Source organism: Oncorhynchus keta, chromosome 35 (genome assembly GCF_023373465.1).
Source record: "Oncorhynchus keta strain PuntledgeMale-10-30-2019 chromosome 35, Oket_V2, whole genome shotgun sequence".
Classification (NCBI taxonomy): domain Eukaryota; kingdom Metazoa; phylum Chordata; class Actinopteri; order Salmoniformes; family Salmonidae; genus Oncorhynchus; species Oncorhynchus keta.
This window is the reverse complement of record NC_068455.1, coordinates 66,279,252-66,306,543: the sequence shown is the minus strand read 5'-3', so window position 1 is coordinate 66,306,543 and position 27,292 is coordinate 66,279,252. Positions and strand designations below refer to the sequence as shown.

General features: G+C 47.0%; 2 protein-coding genes across 3 annotated transcripts in view; one reads left to right on the top strand and one right to left on the bottom strand.

Annotated features, from left to right (window-relative positions):
- Positions 1-11,882, top strand: part of acin1b (apoptotic chromatin condensation inducer 1b) — a 34,487-nt gene extending 22,605 nt beyond the window's left edge. The window contains 9 exon segments of the mRNA XM_035753326.2: positions 4,393-4,438; positions 4,598-4,731; positions 4,883-5,032; positions 5,268-5,436; positions 8,738-8,991; positions 9,253-9,360; positions 9,727-10,087; positions 10,271-10,371; positions 10,460-11,882. Of these exon segments, the coding sequence (XP_035609219.2) occupies positions 4,393-4,438; positions 4,598-4,731; positions 4,883-5,032; positions 5,268-5,436; positions 8,738-8,991; positions 9,253-9,360; positions 9,727-10,087; positions 10,271-10,371; positions 10,460-10,810 (1,674 nt within the window). The 3' untranslated portion in view covers positions 10,811-11,882.
- Positions 11,883-12,034: 152 nt separating this feature from the next.
- LOC118368875 (LIM domain-containing protein ajuba-like) lies at positions 12,035-26,681 on the bottom strand. 2 transcript variants are annotated; one of them, XM_035753330.2, is made up of 8 exons: positions 23,979-26,681; positions 15,494-15,595; positions 15,313-15,380; positions 14,811-14,873; positions 14,533-14,666; positions 13,561-13,612; positions 13,353-13,421; positions 12,035-13,048 (listed from the first exon to the last, which is right to left on the bottom strand). In XM_035753330.2, exons 1-8 carry the CDS (start codon positions 25,504-25,506, stop codon positions 12,917-12,919), a joined length of 2,148 nt encoding a protein of 715 aa, XP_035609223.1. In that variant the 5' UTR covers positions 25,507-26,681; the 3' UTR covers positions 12,035-12,916. The 2 variants fall into 2 exon arrangements, with proteins under 2 accessions (XP_035609223.1, XP_035609224.1); XM_035753331.2 differs by having other exon boundaries at positions 14,533-14,663.
- Positions 26,682-27,292: the final 611 nt, after the last annotated feature.

The following is a 27,292-nucleotide window of genomic DNA, read 5'->3' as shown; positions in this document are numbered from 1 at the left end:
ACTAAAGCAACAGCTACTCGCAACGCCCACACCGAGAGAGAAGGAGCATGTTCTGCCAACCTGCAAGCAAGAACGTGGAAAACAGACTTATCACAGACACGATGACTTCCTGCTGTTTATCCTCGTTTCCATGCCAGTATGCCCCCTACTGGGCGAGATGACTGTAATCAGGCAGGTGCCTTTCTGCCTCATGGACTTGAATGAACAGGGCCCACCTACACACTGAGGCCCACCCAGATATCATCACGGCCTGGTAATCTGAAACGACACCAAATAGACTTTCTCCTGTGCATCTCCCAGCTGTGTCTTCAATGTAGACACTCAAATGGATTATTCAAGTGGATTTAAAACATTATTTTGAACTTCCACCTTTTTTTTTTTCATAAAATACAATCTCTGAGTGCAAGAAAATATGGAACTGTTTTGTAGCTATGGGCCCTTTCATTGGCTCATTCCCTTGTTCCGAATGCTCCTATTGGCTTGGCCTGCCAGGCCAGCAGCCAACCTGAACCATGATCGGCTGGTCAATCCTCATCATAGACTATTACAACCTTCTGGATCTGATTTGAACTTTTCACTTGCATCAAAGACAAAAGGACATCATTCAGTAGAACTGGTTGCAGTGCACACACAGAATAAGTCATCAGTAGAAGTGTTTATAGCCTACAAACTGAATTCACAGCTTTTTAACATGTTATTACATTTTTTGAACCTATTGAACATCTCCCTACGGCTTCCCTCTCACTGAACTTTGACCCTACACGAGCCGCTATGGATTTAAACTTTAATCTGTGATCTCATTGGACTATTGGTTATTACACAACCAGAGGTTTTTCAGTTGGAACTTTTCAAGTTTACAGGGCATGCGAGTTCTGTCATGGACATCACCTACCCGATTAGTTTATATTGGGACTGCCAGAGTTTTGTCCCCCTTCTACCAATATTAAACGACAAACCAACACTTATTGAACCCCTTGCCTGACAAGCAAAAGGCAAAATGACTATCAAGCAAAGCACCAGTCAAAAAAGTCCAAGGTTAAGATCCCTGCCTGCCTGCTAATCACCATTCAAATCGAGTCCCGCCCTCACACCTCTGCCTTCCCTGATTGGACCCTTGTTGCCTAGATACAGTACACACTGCCGTGCGGTTGAGCCATAGCCAAGCCAGTGAGGAATCAGGTGTCAATGGTACCAGGAAATGACTTGTAATTTCTCTCTATTTGAGATGTATATTTTTATGTATTTTCTTAACAACTGTTCAGGAAATGTCAGTTAGTTTCAGTTAGGTCTTTTTGGTCGTTTACTTCTACGACTGGAGGATTGACTTCATTTTGCTATGTGTAACTCAGTACAACCCCTTTTTTAAACTCACGATTACTGCACTTTCAATTTGATTGAAAACACATCCTAATTTGATCTCCTAAAGCAGGTATCTAGTCGATCCTAAGTGTCTGCATACATTTCCTGCAAGATCACCGTCCACTCTGTTGGAACTGCAGTATCAGCCCAGAGCTGTTCAGGTGTCTCTGGTCTGACAGACGAGGTCTCCGGCACCCCTCCACCTCTGTGACATCGAACACTGTCGCCACCCAAACAGCGACTCGCTACATTAGTTCCTGTAATATTTCATGTACATTTTCAGCCGCCAACACAGGCCTTTTGTAAATGCCAAATGTAAGGACAACGACATGTAACTGCCATAATGAAGTTTAGTATAGCCGGTCTCTGCTTTAACACATACAGGAAGAGCCAGACACTCAAGTCATTATTAACGATCAGCTCCAGGGTGTCCTCCTCTTGTCTGCTGGTCTGAACGTTAACCTCCCAGGGCCCATGAAGATGTGTTAACACAACGCCCGGTGTCACTCCACTTGGAGCTGAACGGTATTAGTCAACGTCAGTCTTCTACTCAACCAGCTGAGGTCTGGGTTCAGTGTAGCAGAGGAAAGCTACTTGAGGCCTTCAATTAGACCCCTTCACGTATTCATATTCATTTCTATGTGTTCGGTTTGTGCACAACACCCAAACCACAGGATTATATTCCGTTAATTACCACCGTGTCTACATCAACACACACAGTTGGAGATGTCTAGTGATTAGTCTACCGATTAGTCTAGCTACCCCCACAGTAGGAGTTGTCTAGTGATTAGTCTAGCTACCCCCACAGTAGGAGTTGTCTAGTGATTAGTCTAGCTACCCCCACAGTAGGAGTTGTCTAGTGATTAGTCTAGCTACCCCCACAGTAGGAGTTGTCTAGTGATTAGTCTAGCTACCCCCACAGTAACACAGTAGGAGTTGTCTAGTGATTAGTCTAGCTACCCCCACAGTAGGAGTTGTCTAGTGATTAGTCTAGCTACCCCCACAGTAGGAGTTGTCTAGTGATTAGTCTAGCTACCCCCACAGTAACACAGTAGGAGTTGTCTAGTGATTTAGTCTAGCTACCCCCACAGTAACACAGTAGGAGTTGTCTAGTGATTAGTCTAGCTAACCCCACAGTAACACAGTAGGAGTTGTCTAGTGATTAGTCTAGCTACCCCCACAGTAGGAGTTGTCTAGTGATTAGTCTAGCTACCCCCACAGTAACACAGTAGGAGTTGTCTAGTGATTAGTCTAGCTACCCCCACAGTAGGAGTTGTCTAGTGATTAGTCTAGCTACCCCCACAGTAGGAGTTGTCTAGTGATTAGTCTAGCTACCCCCACAGTAACACAGTAGGAGTTGTCTAGTGATTTAGTCTAGCTACCCCCACAGTAACACAGTAGGAGTTGTCTAGTGATTAGTCTAGCTACCCCCACAGTAACACAGTAGGAGTTGTCTAGTGATTTAGTCTAGCTACCCCCACAGTAACACAGTAGGAGTTGTCTAGTGATTAGTCTAGCTAACCCCACAGTAACACAGTAGGAGTTATAGCTAACACGCACAAGGAAGGGTGTACATTAGTTGTCTAGTGATTTCTTAGTGCTACAGCCACACCAACACACAGCAGGAGTATATTCAGTCCTTCTCTAGTGATCATCTCCCTGTGTTCTTTGAACGAAGGTGGAGGCGAACGTGTCTGGAGTCTCTGTATCGACCAAGCCCCCCCCCCTCCATCTTCTCCTTATGTGGTTTAATAGGAGTCTGTCAACCATTTCTCTCTATCCCCCCTCATCGGGGCGGCAGGGTAGCCTAGAGGTTAGAATGTTGCAAGTTCAAATCCCTGAGTTGACAAGGTAAAAATCTGTCGTTCTGCCCCTGTGAACAAGGCAGTAAACCCACTGTTCCTAGGCCGTCATTGAAAATAAGAATTTGTTTTTAACTGACTTGCCTAGTTAAATAACGTTTTTTAATCAAATTAAAAAAAATCTCCTCCCCCCTCATCTCTCCTCTGTCTATCCCCCCCTCATCTCTTCTCTGTCTATCCCCCTCATCTCTCCTCTCTCTCCCCCGCCCCTCTCTCTGTCCCCCTACCCCTCCACCCTCTCTATCCCCCACCTCTCCTCTGTCTATCCCCCCCATCCTCTCTCTATCCCCCGCCTCCTCCTCTCTCTCCCCCGCCTCCTCCTCTCTCTGTCTCCCCGCCCCTCCTCTCTCTCTGTCTCCCCGCCCCTCCTCTCTCTGTCTCCCCGCCCCTCCTCTCTCTCCCCGCCCCTCCTCTCTCTCTCTCCCCGCCCCTCCTCTCTCTCTCTCTCTCCCCCTGCCCCTCCTCTCTCTCTCTCTCTCCCCGCCCCTCCTCTCTCTCTCTCTCCCCGCCCCTCCTCTCTCTCTCTCCCCGCCCCTCCTCTCTCTCTCTCTCTCTCCCCGCCCCTCCTCTCTCTCTCTCCCCGCCCCTCCTCTCTCTCTCTCCCCCGCCCCTCCTCTCTCTCTCTCCCCGCCCCTCCTCTCTCTCTCTCTCCCCCCCCTCCTCTCTCTCTCCCCCGCCCCTCCTCTCTCTCTCTCCCCGCCCCTCCTCTCTCTCTCTCCCCGCCCCTCCTCTCTCTCTCTCCCCCGCCCTCCTCTCTCTCTCTCTCCCCGCCCCTCCTCTCTCTCTCTCTCCCCGCCCCTCCTCTCTCTCTCTCCCCCCTCCTCTCTCTCTCTCCCCGCCCCTCCTCTGTCCCCCCGCCTCTCCTCTCTATCCCCACCTTTTTCTGTCTCCCCCGCCCCTCCTCTCTCTCTGTCACCCGCCCCTCCTCTCTCTCTGTCCCCCGCCTCTCCTCTCTCTCTGTCCCCCGCCTCTCCTCTCTCTCTGTCCCCCCCCCCCTCTGTCTCTCCCCGCCTTTTTCTGTCTCCCCCGCCTCTCCTCTCTCTCTATCCCCTCTCCTCTCTCTCTGTCCCCCCGCCTCTCCTCTCTCTCTGTTCAGTCTGTTTAGTCCCAGTATGTGGGTCTGATCTCTCCCCACACCCCTGGGGTATGTGTTATGTCTCTGTCGTTCCAGAGCACCACTCCTAAAGCCTTGGCCACCCGCAACATCTCTTTAACCAGTGAGTATTACCATTTTAGCTTGTTACAGATTCTCACCTCAGTGAACACGGAATTTTATGTCTTCAATCTGTAATTGACCATCAAAAAGGGTTAAAGTTCCCCCTCACGTTATCACCGCCATACAATCTGTGATACTAACCTGTTGCTTCTCCCAGCAGGCAGTAAGACGTCTCCAGAGGGAGCAGGAGAGGCAGAGTCTGGGACCGCCGCGGGGAGGAAGAGGAGGTGGGGATCCTGCACGGCCGTCACCACCAAGAAACCCTCCATCAGCATCACCACAGACTCTCTAAAGGTACTGGAGGGACACGCATTCTGACCCTCCACTGACTTCTGAACAAACAGCAACACATTGAAGATGAATAAAAACACTACGTTTCACTTCGGAAAGAACAACCATTCAAAAGTTACATTCAAAGTGATTGTCCTTTTTCTGCTCCCATCAGTCTCTGATCCCAGACATCAAGACCAGTCAGGAGGCTGTGATGGATCTCCACCCAGACGACAGCCAGCTGTCTGGGGACGAGGACACCTCCACCACCAGGGAGGACCAGGGCCTGGACAAAGACCTTAAGATCAGACGCACCGTCACACAGGTGGGGAGTACATGCAGAAAGCCTCTGTGTCTCACTCAGGACGGAGGACGGTTCAGTGTCATCTCAACCACCATGCAATCTCTTCAATGATCACCTTAATTAATAGTAATTAGAGACATACTGGGAGACGACATGTAGATTTCAAATGGCTTGAGGTCACCCCCCCCCACTGTGGTATTATTAGTATCGTCCTGCAATCCGCTGTAGTGATGAATTTTCTCTCCTTTATTCGCAGGTGGTCCCAGGGGAAAGCCATGAGAATGGCCAGGGAGAACGAGAGGAGGAAGAGGAGGAGAATAAACGGGAGTGTGAGAGGACACACAAAGAGAAGCGAAAGAACAGCTACTCAGAAGATGGCATAGTGTGTCAGTCCTCCACAACACATGACGCCAACGCCAAGAAAGGTAACAAACCGCAGGGTTGAGGTCAATATCATTTAAATTCAGAAAGTAAAACCAATTCCAATTTGACATTTTCCTCATTGAAAAGCACTGAGGAGAATTGGAATGTGAGTGTATTTCTGAATTGACTGGAATTTAAATGGATTTGACACCAACCCTGAATTACCACACAGCAGTTCTGAAGTGTAACACAATCTCCCAAGCCTCTCAGGCAAATACACTACCTACAGTGGGGAGAACAAGTACTTGATACACTGCCGATTTTGCAGGTTTTCCTACTTACAAAGCATGTTGAGGTCTGTCATTTTTATCATTGGTACACTTCAACTGTGAGAGACGGAATCTAAAACAAAAATCCAGAAAATCACATTGTATAATATTTTTTTAAAGTAATTCATTTGCATTTTATTGCATAACATAAGTATTTGATCACCTACCAACCAGTAAGAATTCCGGCTCTCACAGACCTGTTAGTTTTTCTTTAAGAAGCCCTCCTGTTCTCCACTCGTTACCTGTATTAACTGCACCTGTTTGAACTCGTTACCTGTATAAAAGACACCTGTCCACACACTCAATCAAACAGACTCCACCCTCTCCACAATGGGCAAGACCAGAGAGCTGTGTAAGGACATCAGGGATACAATTGTAGACCTGCACAAGGCTGGGATGGGCTACAGGACAATAGGCAAGCAACTTGGTGAGAAGGCAACAACTGTTGGCGGCAGGTAGCCTAGTGGTTAGAGCGTTGGACTAGTAACCGAAAGGTTGCAAGTTCAAATCCCCGAGCTGACATGGTACAAATCTGTCGTTCTGCCCCTGAACAGGCAGTTAACCCACTAGGCCGTCATTGAAAATAAGAATTTGTTCTTAACTGACTTGCCTAGTAAAATAAAGGTAAAAAAAATATATATATTTAGAAAATGGAAGAAGTTCAAGATGACGGTCAATCACCCTCAGTCTGGGGCTCCATGCAAGATCTCACCTCGTGGGGCATCAATGATCACGAGGAAGGTGAGGGATCAGCCCAGAACTACACGGCAGGACCTGGTCAATGACCTGAAGAGAGCTGGGTCCACAGTCTCAAAGAAAACCATTAGTAACACACGATGCCGTCATGGATTAAAATTCTGCAGCTCACGCAAGGTACCCCTGCTCAAGCCAGCGCATGTCCAGGCCCATCTGAAGTTTGTCGATGACCATCTGGATGATCCAGAGGAGGAATGGCAGGAGGTCCTTCTGTAGCTCAGTTGGTAGAGCATGGCGCTTGTAACGCCAGGGTAGTGGGTTCGATTCCCGGGACCACCCATACGTAGAATGTATGCACACATGACTGTAAGTCGCTTTGGATAAAAGCGTCTGCTAAATGGCATATATTAGGTCATGTGGTCTGATGAGTCAAAAATAGAGCTTTTTGGTCTAAACTCCACTCGCCGTGTTTGGAGGAAGAAGAAGGATGAGTACAACCCCAAGAACACCATCCCAACCGTGAAGCATGGAGGTGGAAACATCATTCTTTGAGGATGCTTTTCTGCAAAGGGGACAGGACGACTGCACCGTATTGAGGGGAGGATGGATGGGGCCATGTATCGCGAGATCTTAGCCAACAACCTCCTTCCCTCAGTAAGAGCATTGAAGATGGGTCGTGGCTGGGTCTTCCAGCATGACAACGACCCGAAACACACAGCCAGGGCAACTAAGGAATGGCTCCGTAACAATAGAAAATCTTTGGAAGGAGCTGAAAGTCCGTATTACCCAGCGACAGCCCCGAAACCTGAAGGATCTGGAGAAGGTCTGTATGGAGGAGTGGGCCAAAATCCCTGCTGTAGTGTGTGAAAACCTGGTCAAGAACTACAGGAAACGTATGATATGATCTCTGTATTTGCAAACAAAGGTTTCTGTACCAAATATTAAGTTCTGCTTTTCTGATGTATCAAATACTTATGTCATGCAATAAAATGCAAATTAATTACTTAAAAATCATACAATGTGATTTTCTGGATTTTTGTTTTAGATTCCGTCTCTCACAGTTGAAGTGTACCTATGGTAAAATATACATGCTTTGTAAGTAGGGAAACCTGCAAAATCGGCAGTGTATCAAATACTTGTTCTCCCCACTGTATACAGAAGTATGTGAACACCCCTTCAAATGAGTGGATTCGGCTATTTTAGCCACACCCGTTGCTGGCCGGTGTATAAAATTGAGCACACAGCCATGCAATCTCCATAGACACACATTGTCAGTAGAATGGCCTTGCTGAAGAGCTCAGTGACTTTCAACATAACACAGTCATAGGATGCCACCTTTCTAACAAATCAGTTTGTCAAATTTCTGCCCTGCTAGAGCTGCCCCGGTCAACTGTAAGTGCTATTATTGTGAAGTGGAAACGTCGAGGAGCAACAACGGCTCAGCCGCGAAGTGGTAGGCCTCACAAGCTCAAAGCGCATAGCAACACTCACTGCTGAGTTCCAAACTGCCTCTGGAAGCAACGTCAGCACTGTTCGTCGGGAGCTTCATGAAATGGGTTTGCATGGCTGAGCAGCCGCACACAAGCCTAAGATCACCATGTGCAATGCCAAGTGTCAGCTGGAGTGGTGTAAAGCTCGCCGACATTGGACCCTGGAGCAGTGAAACACGTTTTCTGGAGAGATGATCATGCTTCACCATCTGGCAGTCCGCCGGACTAATAATCTGGGTTTGGCGGATACCAGGAGAACTTTACCAACTGTAAAGTTTGGCGGAGGAAGAATAATGGTTTGGGGCCATTTTTCATGGTTCGGGCTAGTCCTCTTAGTTCCAGTGAAGGGAAATCTTAACGCTACAGTATACAGTGACATTCTAGACCATTCTGTGCTATCAACTTTGTGGCAACAGTTTGCTGAAGGCCCTTTCCTGTTTCAGCATGACAATGCCCCCGTGCACAAAGCGAGGTCTATACAGAAATGGTTTTTTGATCGGTGTGGATGAACTTGACTGGCCTGCACAGAGCCCTGACCTCAAACCCATTGTACACCTTGAATTGGAACGCCGACTGCGAGCCAGGCCTAATCGCCCAACATCACTAATGCTCTGGTGGCTGAATGGAAGCAGGTTCCCGCTCCAACATCTAGTGGAAATCCTTCCCAGAAGAGTGGAGGCTGTTATAGCAGCAAAGGAGGGACCAACTCCATAATAATGCCCATGATTTTAGAATGAGATGTTTGACGAGCAGGTGTCCACATACTTTTTGTCATGTTTGTCATGTCGTGTTTTTTTTCCCCTTTTCATTTTGCTCTCTCTTTTCCTTCCTCTCGTTCTGTCCCTCAGTCACTCCCAGTGATACTCTGGTTCGTCGCTCCATCAGTCAGCAGAAGTCTGGTGTGTCTGTTACCATCGACGATCCAGTCCGCACAGACAAACTGCCCTCTCCGCCCAGAGGCAAAGTCTCCAACATCGTCCACGTCTGTAACCTGGTGCGACCTTTCACCCTGGGCCAGCTGAAGGAGCTGCTGAACAGGACAGGCTCTGTGGTGGAGGAGGGCTTTTGGATCGACAAGATCAAATCTCACTGCTACGTCACTGTGAGTGGCTATCTCACCCGGTCTCTCTTAGCCGGGCTCTCTCGCTCTCTCTCTCTCACCTGGTCTCTCTGTCTCTCACCCGGGCTCTCTCTCACCTGGTCTCTCGCTCATACCAGTTATTATTGTCTTGTCTGAGAATCAAGTCTTGTCAGATCATTTATTCCCAAATGACTTAATTGAGCCCTGATGGCTTTGAAAGTCCACACCACACCATTGTTTCTCAAAGAATTGTCCATTGTTTGTTGACCTGTTCCCCCCCAGTACTCTAGTACAGAGGAGGCTGTGGCCACACGAACTGCTCTGCACAGGGTGAAGTGGCCCCAGAGCAACCCTAAGGTCCTCAGTGTGGACTTCTGTGAGCAGAACGAGGTAATTCTACTCTACCCTCTCGCACCAACGGGACAACCGGATAGTACTAGTAAACACTAGGATCCCAGGAATAGCCCTGATGAACTGATGGGGATCATTATAAAGTAGCTTGGGAAAGACATGGCTGGCACTTCACTTAGGACTAAAGGAATATAGCTCAACAGAATGAATACCTCGGTTTATGGTGTGGAGATCACATGTATAAAGAGTTAATCATATATTTTAATACACATTCAACCAAACCCTTCCTCTCTTATCCATCCAAGAAAGTGTTAAGTGATACAACACTGCTGCTGCCCATGTAGAAATTAACCCCTCTCTTCCTCTAATTCATCCTTTCTTCCCCTGGTTCTCTCCCTTCTCTAGCTGGACTTCCACAGAGGTCTGCTGACCGTGGACCCCAGAGAGGAGCACCGGCCCCAGCCTGCCGTGGGTCCTGGAGGTCCCAAAGTCCGACCGGGGGGGCTGCCCCCTCTGATGCCTGAACGGGACGGGCGCGCGGACCGCGGGGCTGTCGGAGGGGTGCGGGACCAGTGGGCGGAGAGAGAGAGGGAGATGGAACGCCGGGAGAGGACCAGGGCGGAACGCGAGTGGGACCGGGACAAGGTGCGAGACTTCGGAGGCAAACCAGGAGAGGAGAGGGAGAGAGGGAGGAGATCTCGCTCCCTGGATAGAGAGAGGAGGCGAAAAGAGAGGGAAGGGAAGGAGAAGAAGACCGACAAAAAGGGTGAGAGGAGTTTGATGCCTTGCAGGAGCTCCTGCTGTCTGATAGCACATTAAAACAGACATTTGAAAGTCTGTATTTTTACTACATCATGCGAGTGAACACCTCGTAATGTCCTAGCTGTGTTCGTAGCCTATAGATATGATGCTCAGACGCTCACTCTCTTCCCCCGTCCTCCATTTTGAGCTGTTCCAACAGATGAACCTCCTGTCAAACTACTAGACGACCTCTTCAATAAGACCAAAGCAGCTCCCTGCATATACTGGCTTCCCCTCACTGAGGAACAGGTTTGAGACACACACACTCAGTCATAATGCAACAACTTGATAGGTGTGTGTGTGTGTTGTCATTAATTACCTTTGTTGGTATCTCCAGGCAAACCAGAGGGGGAAGGAACGGGAAGAGCGACAGAAAGAACGAGAGAGGAGGAGGAAAGAACAGCAGGAGGAGGAGGACAAGAAGCGAGAGGAGGAGAAGAAGGAGAGAATGAAAAGTAGAGAGGAGGGAGGTGCTGCGGTCAGCACTGGAGGTGGGAGTGTCCGGGGACCTGAGGGAGACAGGGACAGAGAGGGGGAGCGAGGGAGGGACAGAGAGGGGGAGCGAGGGAGGGATGGGGACAAGAGGAAGGACATTGGTGGTTTCAAACCCAAAGGTCCCGATATTAAACCCTTGTCGGGGTTCCGACACTCCCGTAGCCGTAGCAACCTCAGAGACAGACGCCGCTGAGCGGGGTCAGTGACGGAGAGACGGAGGCAGGGACGGGGGAAATGAAGGATGCAATCATGTCCCCCTCCTTTCACCTTAAAACACTTCCATTATCTCCATGGTAATAGTCTGTTCCTCCTTACTAGTCAACTGTCCTTTAGGCCAGGGAGACTCGTTTAGAAAAGCCCGCCTCACATTTACACGTATAAACTACCTGGTCACATGTTGATTGTTAGTGAAGTGAAACTGGCTGCCTCCTAAATGGTACCCTGTCTCCTGTATGCAGACCCTCGTTGACAGTATTGTCCTATGTAGGGAATGGATATGGTGCAATTTCAGACATTCTCTCTTCCTCCGTCGTCTGTCTGTCTGCCCACGTATTGGGTGTATGTGGTCTTCCTCATACGAAGCAGTTGAGAGGCCTATGCTGAGCTCTGTAAATAGTCCTACATTTTAACCAGAGATGGAAACAAAGGGTGGGGGTTTGGCTCCCTCTAGCTTATGTGCTCGGCACTCTTGAGGCTTGGAACGAAGTAATAATCCATTTAAAAATAGCAGACCAGCCTACAAACAGTTTTACTATTCCAAAATCCTCTGAAGTAATTTTTTTCTACTACCCGTACCAAGGCCCTTTGTAGGGTCATGTGAAGGTTATATTTTGTCCTTTGATGTTTTATGATGAATCTTGTTCATCTCAGCCTTGGATGGGTGTTCTAGTGTGTGGTGGTCTGATATCCCTCTCCACACAATAAGGTTACAGCCGGTGATGTCATTACACTGAAATCACACTACGAAACTGTCCTTTTGCCTTGTCAGATGGGTAGGGACATTTGTGTGGGGTGGGGAACTGATTTCATAGACGCACACTTGGCATGCATACTGTCATGGGTGGGGGGGATCAAAAGCACTGAGAGAATCCGTGTGGCACTGGAATGACATAACTGTCCCATTTGTCTTTCTCCAGTCATTCGTCATTGGATGAGAGTGAAACTTAATTATCTACTGTTTTAATATGAATTTTATGATTTTAGTTTGAAACTTGTTTGTCTCCTGTAAGTGCTGAATGTACAAATTAAAATATATGCAAAGTTAAGTGTTAGTCCATTCTTTATCACGCATATTTGTCAGATTAGCTCATGTATTTTCCCTGTGTAGTATACGTGTAAGCATGCTATCCTGAATACTACGTATGAGTGCCACCTGGACAAATTGTAACTGCAATAGAAAAGACCACTTAGTCAAACACACAAAAAGGAAAATATTTATTAATTACAACAGATACAGGAATGTTTTTTTTTACTTTTACAAGAAACACTTAAATCTCTTAAGGTAAACATGTCCAATTTTAAGTGCAAATTGTTTGCTAGTGATAGATAAATACAAAAAAACAGGTTAAGCAGATCGATAAATCCCTTCTATGGCCTTGAAGCCAGTGTCACTGTGTTTTTTTTCATTGTTCCCCTCTAATCAGGAACTGAATTAAGACCTGGGACACCAGGTAGGTGCAATTATCAGGTAGAACAGAAAACCAGCAGGCTCCAGACCTCGTAGGGTAAGAGTTGAATACCTCTGGTCTATAAGCAAACAGTCGACATGGTCAGGAAATAATAAGAAAGCAGTAGTTTTGTATTCCTAGCCTGGCTCCAGATCTGTAAAATAATGGCTTGCCAATGACCATAGGTGTTGGCAAAAAAGCACAAACTGATCTGGAAACAGGCTATGTTCTCCCTATGAGAATGTTACGGTACAGTGATCGTAGAACAGTAGGACTTCTGTCGCACCTGGGTGCTGTTCAGTAGCCACCAAATGGACAAATGCTCCAGGAGGTACTATCTGTACTTGTCCAATAAAATGCTGGCTTTCATTTTCTGTTGCAAAACGTTCTGATACAGTGTGCCCTAATGAACTTGGCCCAGGTCACAGACAGGTGTTCAAACTCTGGACCATACAGTAAATTCACCTGCTCTGTGTTAAAAGCCTTTACCAACATTTTTGTGTAGAATTTTAAAAGTAAATTAAATTAAAAGTAAACAGCAACCCATATGATCTGGGTGTGCAGGAGTGAGAAAGGGTGGCGGAAAGAAGGAATGTTGAAAGGGTATGAATGTTTGCTACATAGTTTCTTCCTCAGTTTGTGCTGTGAGGGGGAATGTTATGCGAGGCGCACACCTGCATCATGTGACATGAGTGACAGAGGAGATGAGAGTCCAGAGGGAAGCACTGGGAACCCGGCTGATCCGAGAGCTGCTTCCCACAATCCTGAGGAATCAAACGGACACAGAGAGAACATTAAATCTGATTCGAGTTCAGGTTTAATGCTTATTAAAATACAGTACAGTGAGTCACTTCTTCATTTATGGTCCTGGCGACTTGCAGGGTTTTGTTTCCGCCCAGTACTAACACACCTGATTCAACCAATGATGCCCCTTGATTACTGTGGTTGAACCATGTGTGTTAGTGCTGGGTAGGAACAAATGACTGCTCAGCCTGATTTAAGAACCCGAGTAGACTGACCACATTACATAGTTGTTAGCTGCTATTATTAGATGAAGGCCATCCTAACCTCACAGTGGTAGCACTCAAAGTGATAATCTTTGTTCATAGACACCACCCTGAGTATCTCCTCGCTGTCCTGTAACCCAAAACAGCAGCAGTGAGATTAGTCAGTGCATTACAATCACGTAGCGGTATGAAGTTGGTCAGAGCGGCATTGAGTTATGTCTCGATATAGGTTAACACACACCGAGCAAAGGAAACACAATGAGACTCACCTCAGCGGGTAAGATGGGTTGTAAACAGGCAGCACATTTAGGAGCGAACGTTCTACAGGACAACAAGAGTTCCAATATTAGAATATAACTACATATAGCCCTAGTAATGTACAAACTGGTCAACTGAATTGTATCCTCTGACCCTAAATAGCTTGACAATTAATTAGTCTACTCTGTAGTATATCAAAGCCTTAGTCTGACCTACTGGACACCCCGTCTGTAGTATATCAAAGCCTCAGTCTGACCTACTGGAACACCCCGTCTGTAGTATATCAAAGCCTCAGTCTGACCTACTGGACACCCCGTCTGTAGTATATCAAAGCCCCAGTCTGGCCTACTGGACACCCCGTCTGTAGTATATCAAAGCCTCAGTCTGGCCTACTGGACCACCCCGTCTGTAGTATATCAAAGCCTCAGTCTGGCCTACTGGACACCCCGTCTGTAGTATATCAAAGCCTCAGTCTGACCTACTGGACACCCCGTCTGTAGTATATCAAAGCCCCAGTCTGGCCTACTGGACACCCCGTCTGTAGTATATCAAAGCCTCAGTCTGACCTACTGGACACCCCGTCTGTAGTATATCAAAGCCCCAGCCTGGCCTACTGGACACCCCGTCTGTAGTATATCAAAGCCCCAGTCTGGCCTACTGGACACCCCGTCTGTAGTATATCAAAGCCTCAGTCTGGCCTACTGGACACCCCGTCTGTAGTATATCAAAGCCTCAGTCTGACCTACTGGACACCCCGTCTGTAGTATATCAAAGCCTCAGTCTGACCTACTGGACACCCCGTCTGTAGTATATCAAAGCCTCAGTCTGACCTACTGGACACCCCGTCTGTAGTATATCAAAGCCCCAGTCTGGCCTACTGGACACCCCGTCTGTAGTATATCAAAGCCCCAGTCTGGCCTACTGGACACCCCGTCTGTAGTATATCAAAGCCCCAGTCTGGCCTACTGGACACCCCGTCTCACCTGTTGTAGTCGGAGACACAGTAGATGTTGCTGAGGTGGTCGACAGTGAAGGAGACTCCGTCCAGGGCTTTGGAACACACCACACAGCGGAAACAGCCAGGGTGGTAGGAGTTCCCCATTGCCTGGAGGATCTGCTGGACAAACAGGACCACACAGTAGATAAGGGAAGGTCCCTTGACATTAACATAAATTCAATTTAACGCACACACATTTAGATTCACAAATGAAACATTGGACATACAAGGACCCCCCAAAACCATTTAAACACACACACACACCTGTTCCAGGATAAGGTGGCCACACACACTGCATTTCTCTGCTGCAGCCTGGAAGCCTGAGAACTGAGTATGGAGAGAAGAGAGAACATGGTTTTACATCATACCATAGAAAGCACCAGGGTTGGGGTCAATTCAGAAAGTAAACCAAATTCCAATTCCACATGCTCCTAATTGAAAAGCATTGAAGAGAATTGGAATGTCAGTGTACTTCCTTTATTGACCCCAACCCTGAAGAGCAATATGTAAAACTCCAGTAAGGAATTGATTCAAAATGTAAGGCACTGATGTCTATGAATTCTCTCTTTATGTAGTGTTGTGTATTTTGTTGTAATGTGTGTTTTGTCCTATATTTTTAATCCCAGCCCCCGTCCCTGCAGGAGGCCTTTTGGTAGGCCGTCACTGTAAATAAGAGTTTGTTCTCAACTGACTTGCCTAGTTAAAAGTTATATTAAAAAAGACACAAACAATGCCACTGAGTGAGATAAAGACCTCGACCTCTTACCATGTAATCCTCTTTACAGTACACAGAGCCATTGACGTTGTAGAAGTCCTTGTTTCTCAGGGTGCGACCTGGGACAGATGGACAGACAATCCCAGGACAGTCACGCTAAGTTGATAGAGCTGTTTTCCTGACTATAAACTGCATATAGTGTATTGACGCAGTGTGTGTGTGTTCAACTCACCACAGGACACACAGGTGAAGCAGCGTGTGTGATAGAGGCTGTCCAGAGCCTGGCAAGCATTATCCGAGCCATACACACCTTTCCTACACTTCACACATGTACCTGCAACACAATCAACACAATCAACAACCATTACTCAACAAGACATGAGCCCAGATTCCTTCCGGGTGAGGTCACTTCATCAAGAACATGTCTTGGTCTGCCGAGTCAAACAGCACAAGTCAAAGTCAACAACAAAAAATGCCTGGTACTTTTGCCTGGTCAGGTACATTTGACAAACCTAACTACTTAGAACATATCATTAGGCCTTTTAGATCATAATGAATAAGATTGCATGGACAGAGGGAACCTGATCCTAGATCAGCACTCCTACTCCGAGATGATTTGTGAATACAGGCCCAGGACTACGAATGGATCAGAAAACCAGTCAGTATCTGGTGTGACCACCATTTTCCTCATGCACTAGGGAACCATTTCCTTTGCATAGAGTTGATTGTGCAAACCCAGTTTAATTAGCTGCCCGGGTGGCTGGTCTCAGACGATCTCACAGGCGAAGATGCCAGATGCGGAGGTCCTGGGCTGGTGTGGTTATATGTGGTCTGTGGTTGTGAGGTCAGTTGGAAGTACTGCCAAATTATCTAAAACAACGTTGCAGGCGGCTTATGGCAGAGAAATGAACATTCAATCCTCTGAAAATAGCTCCGGTGGACATTCCTGCAGTCAGCATGCCAATTGCAAGCTCCCTCAAGACTTGAGCCATCTGTGGCATTGTGTGAAAAAACTGCACATTTTAGAGTGGCCTTTCATTGTCCTCAGCACAAGATGCACCTGTGTAATGATCGTGCTGTTTAATCAGCTTCTTGATATTCCACACCCGTTAGGTGTATCAATTATCTTGGAAAATGAGAAATGCTCACTAACAGGAATGAAAACCAAATTTGTGCACAACATTTTAGAGAAATAAGCTTTTTGTGCATATGGAAAATGTCTGTGATCTTTTATTTCAGCTCATGAAACCAAAACTTTACATGTTGCTTTATACACTGCTCAAAAAAATAAAGGGAACACTTAAACAACACAATGTAACTCCAAGTCAATCACACTTCTGTGAAATCCAACTGTCCACTTAGGAAGCAACACTGATTGACAATAAATTTCACATGCTGTTGTGCAAATGGAATAGACAACAGGTGGAAGTTTTAGGCAATTAGCAAGACACCCCCAATAAAGGAGTGGTTCTGCAGGTGATAACCACAGACCACTTCTCAGTTCTTATGCTTCCTGGCTGATGTTTTGGTCACTTTTGAATGCTGGCGGTGCTTTCACTCTAGTGGTAGCATGAGACGGAGTCTACAACCCACACAAGTGGCTCAGGTAGTGCAGCTCATCCAGGATGGAACATCAATGCGAGCTGTGGCAAGAAGGTTTGCTCTGTCTGTCAGCGTAGTGTCCAGAGCATGGAGGCGCTACCAGAAGACAGGCAGTACATCAGGAGACGTGGAGGAGGTCATAGGAGGGCAACAACCCAGCAGCAGGACCGCTACCTCCACCTTTGTGCAAGGAGGATCAGGAGGAGCACTGCCAGAGCCCTGCAAAATGACCTCCAGCAGGCCAGAAATGTGCATGTGTCTGCTCAAATGGTCAGAAACAGACTCCATGAGGGTGGTATGAGGGCCCGACGTCCACAGGTGGGGGTTGAGCTTACAGCCCAACACCGTGCAGGACATTTGGCATTTGCCAAAGATTCCTTGATGCCCTTCCAGACTCCCTCTGCCTACCCAAGGACGCCAGAGGACAAAAATCAGTTAACCACCTAACTGAGGATCTCGATTTAACCTTGCGCAATACCCTAGATGCAGTTGCACCCCTAAAAACTAAAAACATTTCTCATAAGAAACTAGCTCCCTGGTACACAGAAAATACCCGAGCTCTGAAGCAAGCTTCCAGAAAATTGGAACGGAAATGGCGCCACACCAAACTGGAAGTCTTCCGACTAGCTTGGAAAGACAGTACCGCGCAGTACCGAAGAGCCCTTACTGCTGCTCGATCATCCTATTTTTCTAACTTAATTGAGGAAAATAAGAACAATCCGAAATTCCTTTTTGATACTGTCGCAAAGCTAACTAAAAAGCAGCATTCCCCAAGAGAGGATGACTTTCACTTTAGCAGTGATAAATTCATGAACTTCTTTGAGGAAAATATTATGATTATTAGAAAGCAAATTACGGACTCCTCTTTAAACCTGCGTATTCCTCCAAACCTCAGTTGTCCTGAGTCTGCACAACTCTGCCAGGACCTAGGATCAAGAGAGACGCTCAAGTGTTTTACTACTATATCTCTTGACACAATGATGAAAATAATCATGGCCTCTAAACCTTCAAGCTGCATACTGGACCCTATTCCAACTAAACTACTGAAAGAGCTGCTTCCTGTGCTTGGCCCTCCTATGTTGAACATAATAAACGGCTCTCTATCCACTGAATGTGTACCAAACTCACTAAAAGTGGCAGTAATAAAGCCTCTCTTGAAAAAGCCAAACCTTGACCCAGAAAATATAAAAAACTATTGGCCTATATCGAATCTTCCATTCCTCTCCAAAATTTTAGAGACGGCTGTTGCGCAGCAACTCACTGCCTTCCTGAATACAAACAATGTATACGAAATGCTTCAGTCTTGTTTTAGACCCCATCATAGCACTGAGACGGCACTTGTGAAGGTGGTAAATGACATTTTCATGGCATCGGACCGAGGCTCTGCATCTGCTTTTGATACCATCGATCACCACATTCTTTTGGAGAGATTGGAAACCCAAATTGGTCTACACGGACATGTTCTGGCCTGGTTTAGATCTTATCTGTCGGAAAGATATCAGTTTGTCTCTGTGAATGGTTTGTCCTCTGACAAATCAACTGTAAATTTCGGTGTTCCTCAAGGTTCCGTTTTAGGACCACTATTGTTTTCACTATACATTTTACCTATTGGGGATGTTATTCGAAAACATAATGTTAACTTTCACTGCTATGCGGATGACACACAGCTGTACATTTCAATGAAACATGGTGAAGCCCCAAAATTGCCCTCGCTAGAAGCATGTGTTTCAGACATAAAGAAGTGGATGGCTGCAAACTTTCTACTATTAAACTCGGACAAAACAGAGATGCTTGTTCTAGGTCCCAAGAAACAAAGAGATCTTCTGTTGAATCTGACAATTAATCTAAATGGTTGTACAGTCGTCTCAAATAAAACTGTGAAGGACCTCGGCGTTACTCTGGACCCTGATCTCTCTTTTGAAGAACATATCAAGACCATTTCGAGGACAGCTTTTTTCCATCTACGTAATATTGCAAAAATCAGAAACTTTCTGTCCAAAAATGATGCAGAAAAATTAATCCATGCTTTTGTCACTTCTAGGTTAGACTACTGCAATGCTCTACTTTCCGGCTACCCGGATAAAGCACTAAATAAACTTCAGTTAGTGCTAAATACGGCTGCTAGAATCCTGACGAGAACCAAAAAATTTGATCATATTACTCCAGTGCTTGCCTCTCTACACTGGCTTCCTGTCAAAGCAAGGGCTGATTTCAAGGTTTTACTGCTAACCTACAAAGCATTACATGGGCTTGCTCCTACCTATCTCTCTGATTTGGTCCTGCCGTACATACCTACACGTACGCTACGGTCACAAGACGCAGGCCTCCTAATTGTCCCTAGAATTTCTAAGCAAACAGCTGGAGGCAGGGCTTTCTCCTATAGAGCTCAATTTTTATGGAACGGTCTGCCTACCCATGTCAGAGACGCAAACTCGGTCTCAACCTTTAAGTCTTTACTGAAGACTCATCTCTTCAGTGGGTCATATGATTGAGTGTAGTCTGGCCCAGGAGTGGGAAGGTGAACGGAAAGGCTCTGGAGCAACGAACCGCCCTTGCTGTCTCTGCCTGGCCGGTTCCCCTCTTTCCACTGGGATTCTCTGAGCCTCTAACCCTATTACAGGGGCTGAGTCACTGGCTTACCGGGGCTCTCTCATGCCGTCCCTGCAGGGGGTGCGTCACCCGAGTGGGTTGATTCACTGTTGTGATCATCCTGTCTGGGTTGGCGCCCCCCCCCCCTTGGGTTGTGCCGTGGCGGAGATCTTTGTGGGCTATACTCAGCCTTGTCTCAGGATGGTAAGTTGGTGGTTGAAGATATCCCTCTTGTGGTGTGGGGGCTGTGCTTTGGCAAAGTGGGTGGGGTTATATCCTTCCTGTTTGGCCCTGTCCGGGGGTGTCCTCAGATGGGGCCACAGTGTCTCCTGACCCCTCCTGTCTCAGCCTCCAGTATTCATGCTGCAGTAGTTTGTGTCGGGGGGCTAGGGTCAGTTTGTTATATCTGGAGTACTTCTCCTGTCCTATTCGGTGTCCTGTGTGAATCTAAGTGTGCGTTCTCTAATTCTCTCCTTCTTTCTTTCTCTCTCTCGGAGGACCTGAGCCCTAGGACCATGCCCCAGGACTACCTGACATGATGACTCCTTGCTGTCCCCAGTCCACCTGGCCATGCTGCTGCTCCAGTTTTAACTGACCTGAGCCCTAGGACCATGCCCCAGGACTACCTGACATGATGACTCCTTGCTGTCCCCAGTCCACCTGGCCATGCTGCTGCTCCAGTTTCAACTGTTCTGCCTTACTATTATTTGACCATTCTGGTCATTTATGAACATTTGAACATCTTGGCCATGTTCTGTTATAATCTCCACCCGGCACAGCCAGAAGAGGACTGGCCACCCCACATATGCTCTCTCTAATTCTCTCTTTCTTTCTTTCTATCTCTCTCTCGGAGGACCTGAGCCCAAGGACCGTGCCCCAGGACGACCTGACATGATGACTCCTTGCTGTCCCCAGTCCACCTGACTGTGCTGCTGCTCCAGTTTCAACTGTTCTGCCTTATTATTATTATTCGACCATGCTGGTCATTTATGAAAATTTGAACATCTTGGCCATGTTCTGTTATAATCTCCACCCGGCACAGCCAGAAGAGACTGGCCACACCACATAGCCTGGTTCCTCTGTAGGTTTCTTCCTAGGTTTTGGCCTTTCTAGGGAGTTTTTCCTAGCCACCGTGCTTCTACACCTGCATTGCTTGCTGTTTGGGGTTTTAGGCTGGGTTTCTGTACAGCACTTTGAGATATCAGCTGATGTACGAAGGGCTATATAAATAAATTTGATTTGCCAGAGAACACCAAGATTGGCAAATTCGCCACTGGCACCCTGTGCTCTTCACAGATGAAAGCAGGTTCACACTGAGCACATGTGACAGACGTGACAGTCTGGAGATGCCGTGGAGAACGTTCTGCTGCCTGCAACATCCTCCAGCATGACCGGTTTGGCAGTGGGTCAGTCATGGTGTGGGGTGGCATTTCTTTGGGGGCGGCACAGCCCTCCATGTGCTCGGCAGAGTTAGCCTGACTGCCATTAGGTACCGAGATGAGATCCTCAGACCCCTTGTGAGACCATATGCTGGTGCGGTTGTCCCTGGGTTCCTCCTAATGCAAGACAATGCTAGACCTCATGTGGCTGGAGTGTGTCAGCAGTTCCTGCAAGAGGAAGGCATTGATGCTATGGACTGGCCCGCCCGTTCCCCAGACCTGAATCCAATTGAGCACATCTGGGACATCATGTCTCGCTCCATCCACCAACGCCACGTTGCACCACAGACTGTCCAGGAGTTGGCGGATGCTTTAGTCCAGGTCTGGGAGGAGATCCCTCAGGAGACCATCCGCCACCTCATCAGTAGCATGCCCAGGCGTTGTAGGGCGGTCATACAGGCACGTGGAGGCCACACACACTACTGAGCCTCATTTTGACTTGTTTTAAGGACATTGCATCAAAGTTGGATCAGCCTGTAGTGTGGTTTTCCACTTTAATTCTGAGTGTGACTCCAAATCCAGACCTCCATGGGTTGATAAATTTGATTTCCATTGATAATTTGTGTGATTTTGTTGTCAGCACATTCAACTATGTAAAGAAAAAAGTATTTAATAAGAATATTTAATTCATTCAGATCTAGGATGTGTTATTTTAGTGTTCCCTTTATTTTTTTAAGCAGTGTACTTTTGTTTCAGTATATACTTGGAACTTCTCTGCCGATTGTCCATGGAGTTGGTCCTTCAGTGGGTCGAAATTTGAGGCAAAATATCCACAGGAAAGTATTATTAAACAGACTTCAAAACGCAGGGCTCCGTGTGTGGCATTTACATGGACAAGACGTACATGCACGTGACGCATACATATTAACCACAGTCTTGCAGGTGTTTACATGGTTTTGCACATGTGCCAGGTAAATAAAATTTCAATGGCAGTACAGGAACTCTAAAAAGCCTGGTATATTATACTTTCCTATGGTTAATTTGTCCCACTGAAGGACCAACTGCACTGACAACTGGTAGAGTAAGTTCAACATTCCAAGTTGTTGCAGTGCTTCGTTTCAGACTGTATCCAAGAAATTGATCACTAACCAGCTTTCCATCCAACCTTTCTATGCGAGACCAGTACATGTCTGATAAAAAATGTAACGACAGGTATGATGGAAACAGCCAAGATTGACCAAACAAAATACACTAGACAAGGTTGGATCTTTTTGTGTCTGTACAATGAATGGCGGTGGAAACACCTTATGGGCAAATATTGATATAATAACCGTCATATCAAAGTAAACTTGGGAGTCACGCAGTGACATGTTGTGTGGTCCTCCCACTACGACTCGGGGAACAAGTTTATTAGACTACAGATGAAATAAGTTGAACTTCACAGGGTGGTGAAAGTACAAGGTGACGAACTTGATCCTCCCTTCCAATAAATATGGAGGGTCTCTCATTCTGGTGCCTAGTTAAATAAAATAACGATTCTGGTTCCATGATGAGCGATACTGCCGTTTGACTAATAACAATCATCTAGTTTTTGTCCATAATAATCTCATCATGTAGGTAGCTTACCCTCACTGCATCTGCCAGATGTTGGCTAGATCACATGCACATAACACATTGTGACAAAACCATCAGTGGAGTTGAAAATGCAATGGAAACCCATTTTAACTAGTTTTCTTGGGTACATGGGAATTTAACTGCAAAAGTTATTTTTATGTGCACTACGTCATATCAGACTCAATTATCCGCAACAAGTCAATTTGATGGAAACATATCTGGTGGGAAAATGTGCACATTGTTTTTATGCAGATTTTAGAATATTCACATTAAATCTGTCGGCAACTGAACGGAAACCTAGCTAGTCTGACTTATTAGGTAACTCCTGGTCCTACTAAAACCACAGTATTTTCACAGCCTCTGTCTGAGCTCCTGTAAAGAGCCTCAGTAGTGTTAACAGCTCTGAGCCTAGCCGAGTTGACACAGTTCCCATCCCCCGAGGGCTCACATACCTGGGCAGAAGAAAAACAGGCTGCAGCACACCGCCCCTGCACACGCCAAGGCAGGGTAACACAAACCAGCACACGCATGACTCACGCCCTACAGACACACCCAGGGCCGGCTTACACATGCCCTTGGGCCCACTACCCCCAAAAAAAAAAACAGATTGCCTGTGACGTGTTCATATGCTACGACAAAATGTGTAGAATTGCATGAAATTTCATTATAAAATATGTTGAACTGCAGGAAGTTATATTTTTTAAAGAAACTATAAGCTATAATAATTCTATTTTGGGGGGCCCTGGAAATAGGTGCCCCAAATGGGGTAGTACGGCCCTGCACACACCCACTATATTATTATGGCCTGGAGTCACTCCGAACACACAAACACACAATACACACACACATCCTGCCACACTACACACATACGCAAGACATATACACACACTGCTGGTCCAAAGCTGTAATCTTCTCTATGACTCATACTAATGGTCAGTGCTGTGTTCATCACTAACATGTCATTTGTGTCTGAACTACAGCTGAGGTAAGGTTTGCAGTTCAGTGTATGCATAGCTACCTTTCATCAGCCCTCTTTGTGCAACGTCTTGGTCTGTGCTTAACCCAGCCTAAAACTGTTCTACACCAAAAGAGTCTCTTGGAGAATGTGATTCAGTGCTCTAAGTTGTGGCTAAGTGACTTTGTTGCACAGAGACTCTTTGGTGCGTGTATAAATGCATGTCAGCTATGATAATTCCTCCTCATTTGTTTTTCTCTGCGTCTCTCTTCTCCTTTCTGTCTGATGTGCCCAGCCTAGCAGCTCTACTTGTCTGGATAGGCCTCTGACTTAGCTAGCTCCCTGAGGGCCAAACGTTTCTCTTTCCCTTTGCTTGTGTGATAGCTAGGCCGCCCTACAAGTTCATGCAGGTCTCGAGACACGATCCATCCAATTTTCTCTCTTTCATCTATCACAATCTGACTATCCATCTATTCACCCATCCAATCCTTTCATAAAAAATGTAAAAAGACATGCACGCGACACTAACAAAACAAAGTGATAAAGATGACAGCGATGAAGAGGTTTGATGATCTCACCAAAGAACTCCTGGCGATTCTCGGACGACGGCTCCCTTCCTGTTCCCGGCTCCTCCTGGGCTTTGATTGGTCTGGAAGCCGTAGCCGTATTAATGAGTGTTGCCAGCTTGGCGAGGGCATTGATTGGAGGATTGACCTGTTCTTTGAGCATCAGCCCACCCATGTGTAGCCCCTCACCCTCCAGCGCTGCATCTCTTAGCAACAGGCGTGTCAGCTCCTCCTGGTAGTGAGTACCCGGGAGGTCAGAGTAGCGCGTCCGCTCCCCGGCAGCACCCATGCCAGTCTCCTCTCCTCGGGCTGCCCCTGCTCCCTTCTCATCCCACCACTCGGGCCCAGCCCGGTAACAGGCAGCCGCCGGGCTCCCCAACGCAGGTGGGTAGGAGTGCCGGCCATCCTGAACCCCTGCTCCTCCAGGTGAGAAGACCCCGTCCAGGTAGTCCTGCCAGCCTCCAGCCCCAGAGGGCGTCCCGGCCCTGCTTGAGACTGTGTATCCCTGTCCGCTGGTGGAGCCCCCTGTGTGCAGGGAGAACTGCAGCTGCTGTGCCATGGTGGAGGAGGCTGAGTAGCGCGTGTCATAGCCCAGGCTGATTCCACTGGTGCGGTTGCTGCTACAGCGGCTGCCCATAGGGCTCCCTCCCCCTCCACCGCTGGCTGTACTGGAGGCAAAGCTGGACCTGGGACTGACCAGCACCGACTCCTGTAGGCTGAAGGAGGAGCAGGGGCTCAGTGCTGGGCCTGGGGGGAAGAAGAACCCTCCTCCTCCACCCATCTCAGAGGGCCGGTGTGGGGAGTGAGAGAGCGAGGCCGGTCTGGTGCTCTCCCAGAGTTCCCCTCCCGTGCTCAGCCTCTTGTAGAACATTGCCTCCTGCAGGGAGAGGCGTTTGTGACGCTCAGGCTCGGGAAGGTAGTGTGGCTCAGCCATGGCCCCACTGCGGGGAGCAGAGCCATAACCCGAGGAGGGGACGGGGTAAGCTGGAGGGGGGCCAGAGGAGTGGGACAGAGGAGGCTGGGAGAGGAGCTGCTGGCGTCGGACCAGCTGCTGGAGCTCCAGAGAGTAGCGGCGATGGTTCAGAGAGGCCTTGGACCCAGCTGGATCACAGTCCCCCAGGCCTGACTCACGCCTCATCTGGATGTCAACGCCCTCCCCCAGGTAGCAGGAGGCACGCTGCTGGGTCGACCGGCGCCGTAGGGGGGCGAGAGTCGAGGGGGAGTAGGGTTGATGTTCGCAGTCAGTAGGTTGGGGGATGATGGAGGTTGAGAGGTGCTGGGTAGAGGAGACTCTTTCACCCAATCCCTTCCCGCTACTAGCCAGCCCACATGCCTCCGTTGAAGTTGGAGAGGTGAGAGAGAACTGACCAGGTCTTGAAGGTGAGGAAGTGGCAGTGTTCAGGCTTGGTGGTAGTCCACTACTGTTGTTCCCATTGCTGTTGTTGACCAACTCATTTTTCTTTTTAGAACTGGCAAATTTCACACTTCCTGAGTCAGTCAGTTTCAACTTCTCCAATAACTTAGTTCCAAGTCGGTCCATCGTAATGTCTAACCTGGTCGTCTAAAACTCTGAATAATCAAGTAAAAAGAAATGCTGTTAATGAACCACTATGGTATAAGTTAACGTTCTCAATAAATACAGCGTGTGAGTTGGAAACAAATTAAGTCTCAAGTATGTCTACAGTACAGTTGAACTACAGTAGTTGAATGACAGAGACCCTGCAATATATATGCAAAAACCAACAAATAAGCCCCAAATGAGAACAACCAACAGACAGACATATAGGCTATATGTACACAGACAATAAATAAAAACAGACGTTAAATAAGACGATTAAGACATTTTGGGAGGATCACATGACGACGTAATCATGTTTGAACAACGGTGTTCACAGTCATATTGTCTTGGCTGTGGAGACTACAGGCAGACAGGTAGATGGTAACGCATGTGAATCCATCGAATTAGAAGTGGAATACTTCTAATGTTGTAAATAAAAACAAAGAAATAGGGCTAATTAGGACAGGTTCAATAAGTTGAAGTTGTTGGTCTCGTATGATTCTAGGTGGTTCCACACCTGCATTAGTGTGAACGAATGGTCCTTTACATTAGGCTAGACTTGTTGCCTAGCGGTCACGTAAAGACGAGTTGCGTTTCTGCTGTGTTGGTTTCGCACGCAGCTGGCACCAGTATAACTTTTCTACTCTTGTTTGTGAGATATATTCCCCGTTACAATGTTTTTTAAAGGCAAATGTAGTCCAGTGTGTGAAGTTATCCTTTCTTCAGGATGTTCCAGAGCAAAAGCTTTTTTGAAAAATCACTCGTCGCGCTCGTGGGGTCCAGTGGAAGGAGGAAAATAAAGTCCGTTTTTGTAGTAAATGTTGCTTGTCCAAACTTTTCTATTCACTTTTTTTATGGCATGAAAACGATATTGAAAAGGGAGAAGAAAAGAAAAAAACCAGATGATCAAAAAGCGGACTGAAAGAAAACATAAACCATTCGATGTTTCGAGAATGCGTTATGCTATCATTCCCGTTTTTAAATCATTTTACTCCAAAAATTCAGCGAACACATTTGAGAACGGGACGCGTGGTGCCGTTAACTCTACTGACCATTGCCAAACCATGTTCACAGGAGGGAAAAAAAGTCTACAATTAATCCACTCCGTGAATGTATCACATAGCTCCACCAACTTGGTTTCTTTCTTCCCCAAAATGCCTTACCTCCCCCTCTCGTTCCTTTATCAGCCACTGGCTCGTTGCTTTTCCTTAACGCCGGAACACCTTTCTGACAGCAATCGCGGATGGATAACATCCCACCACATCTCGTAATTCATACGCAGTCCACTAGTTTGGGGAGACACCAAAAGACATAAACTGTATTTTTCTTAATTATGATCTGTAAAACGAATTAGAGGGTATACTTTTTATTCAATTAGGTGCTTATAAAATATGAATACATGTGGGATTGTGGATAAAGAGCATATATGTTATACTCAAGTACAATCTTTACGTAGGACGTACATCATTGTGTTCTCACATTTTTCACATGGGTGGGTACTGATTTATTACACAATTATGACCTCTCTTAAATACCTTCCAGTCTCAGGTATGTTAATTGCCCCAGGCCTTATCAACAGCACACCTATATGTTGTACCCTAAGGCAGAAAGCTATATCAAAGGGTCCGTTGCTTGTTTCCAATTCCTGACACAGTTGAAATATGGTTTTGGTAGGCCTTACGTGCCTAGAATAACATGGTTCAAATGGCAGTAGACCTATTTAGGGGACTACTTTATTATGCTCCCAGTCTGTGGAATGTGTGGAAGA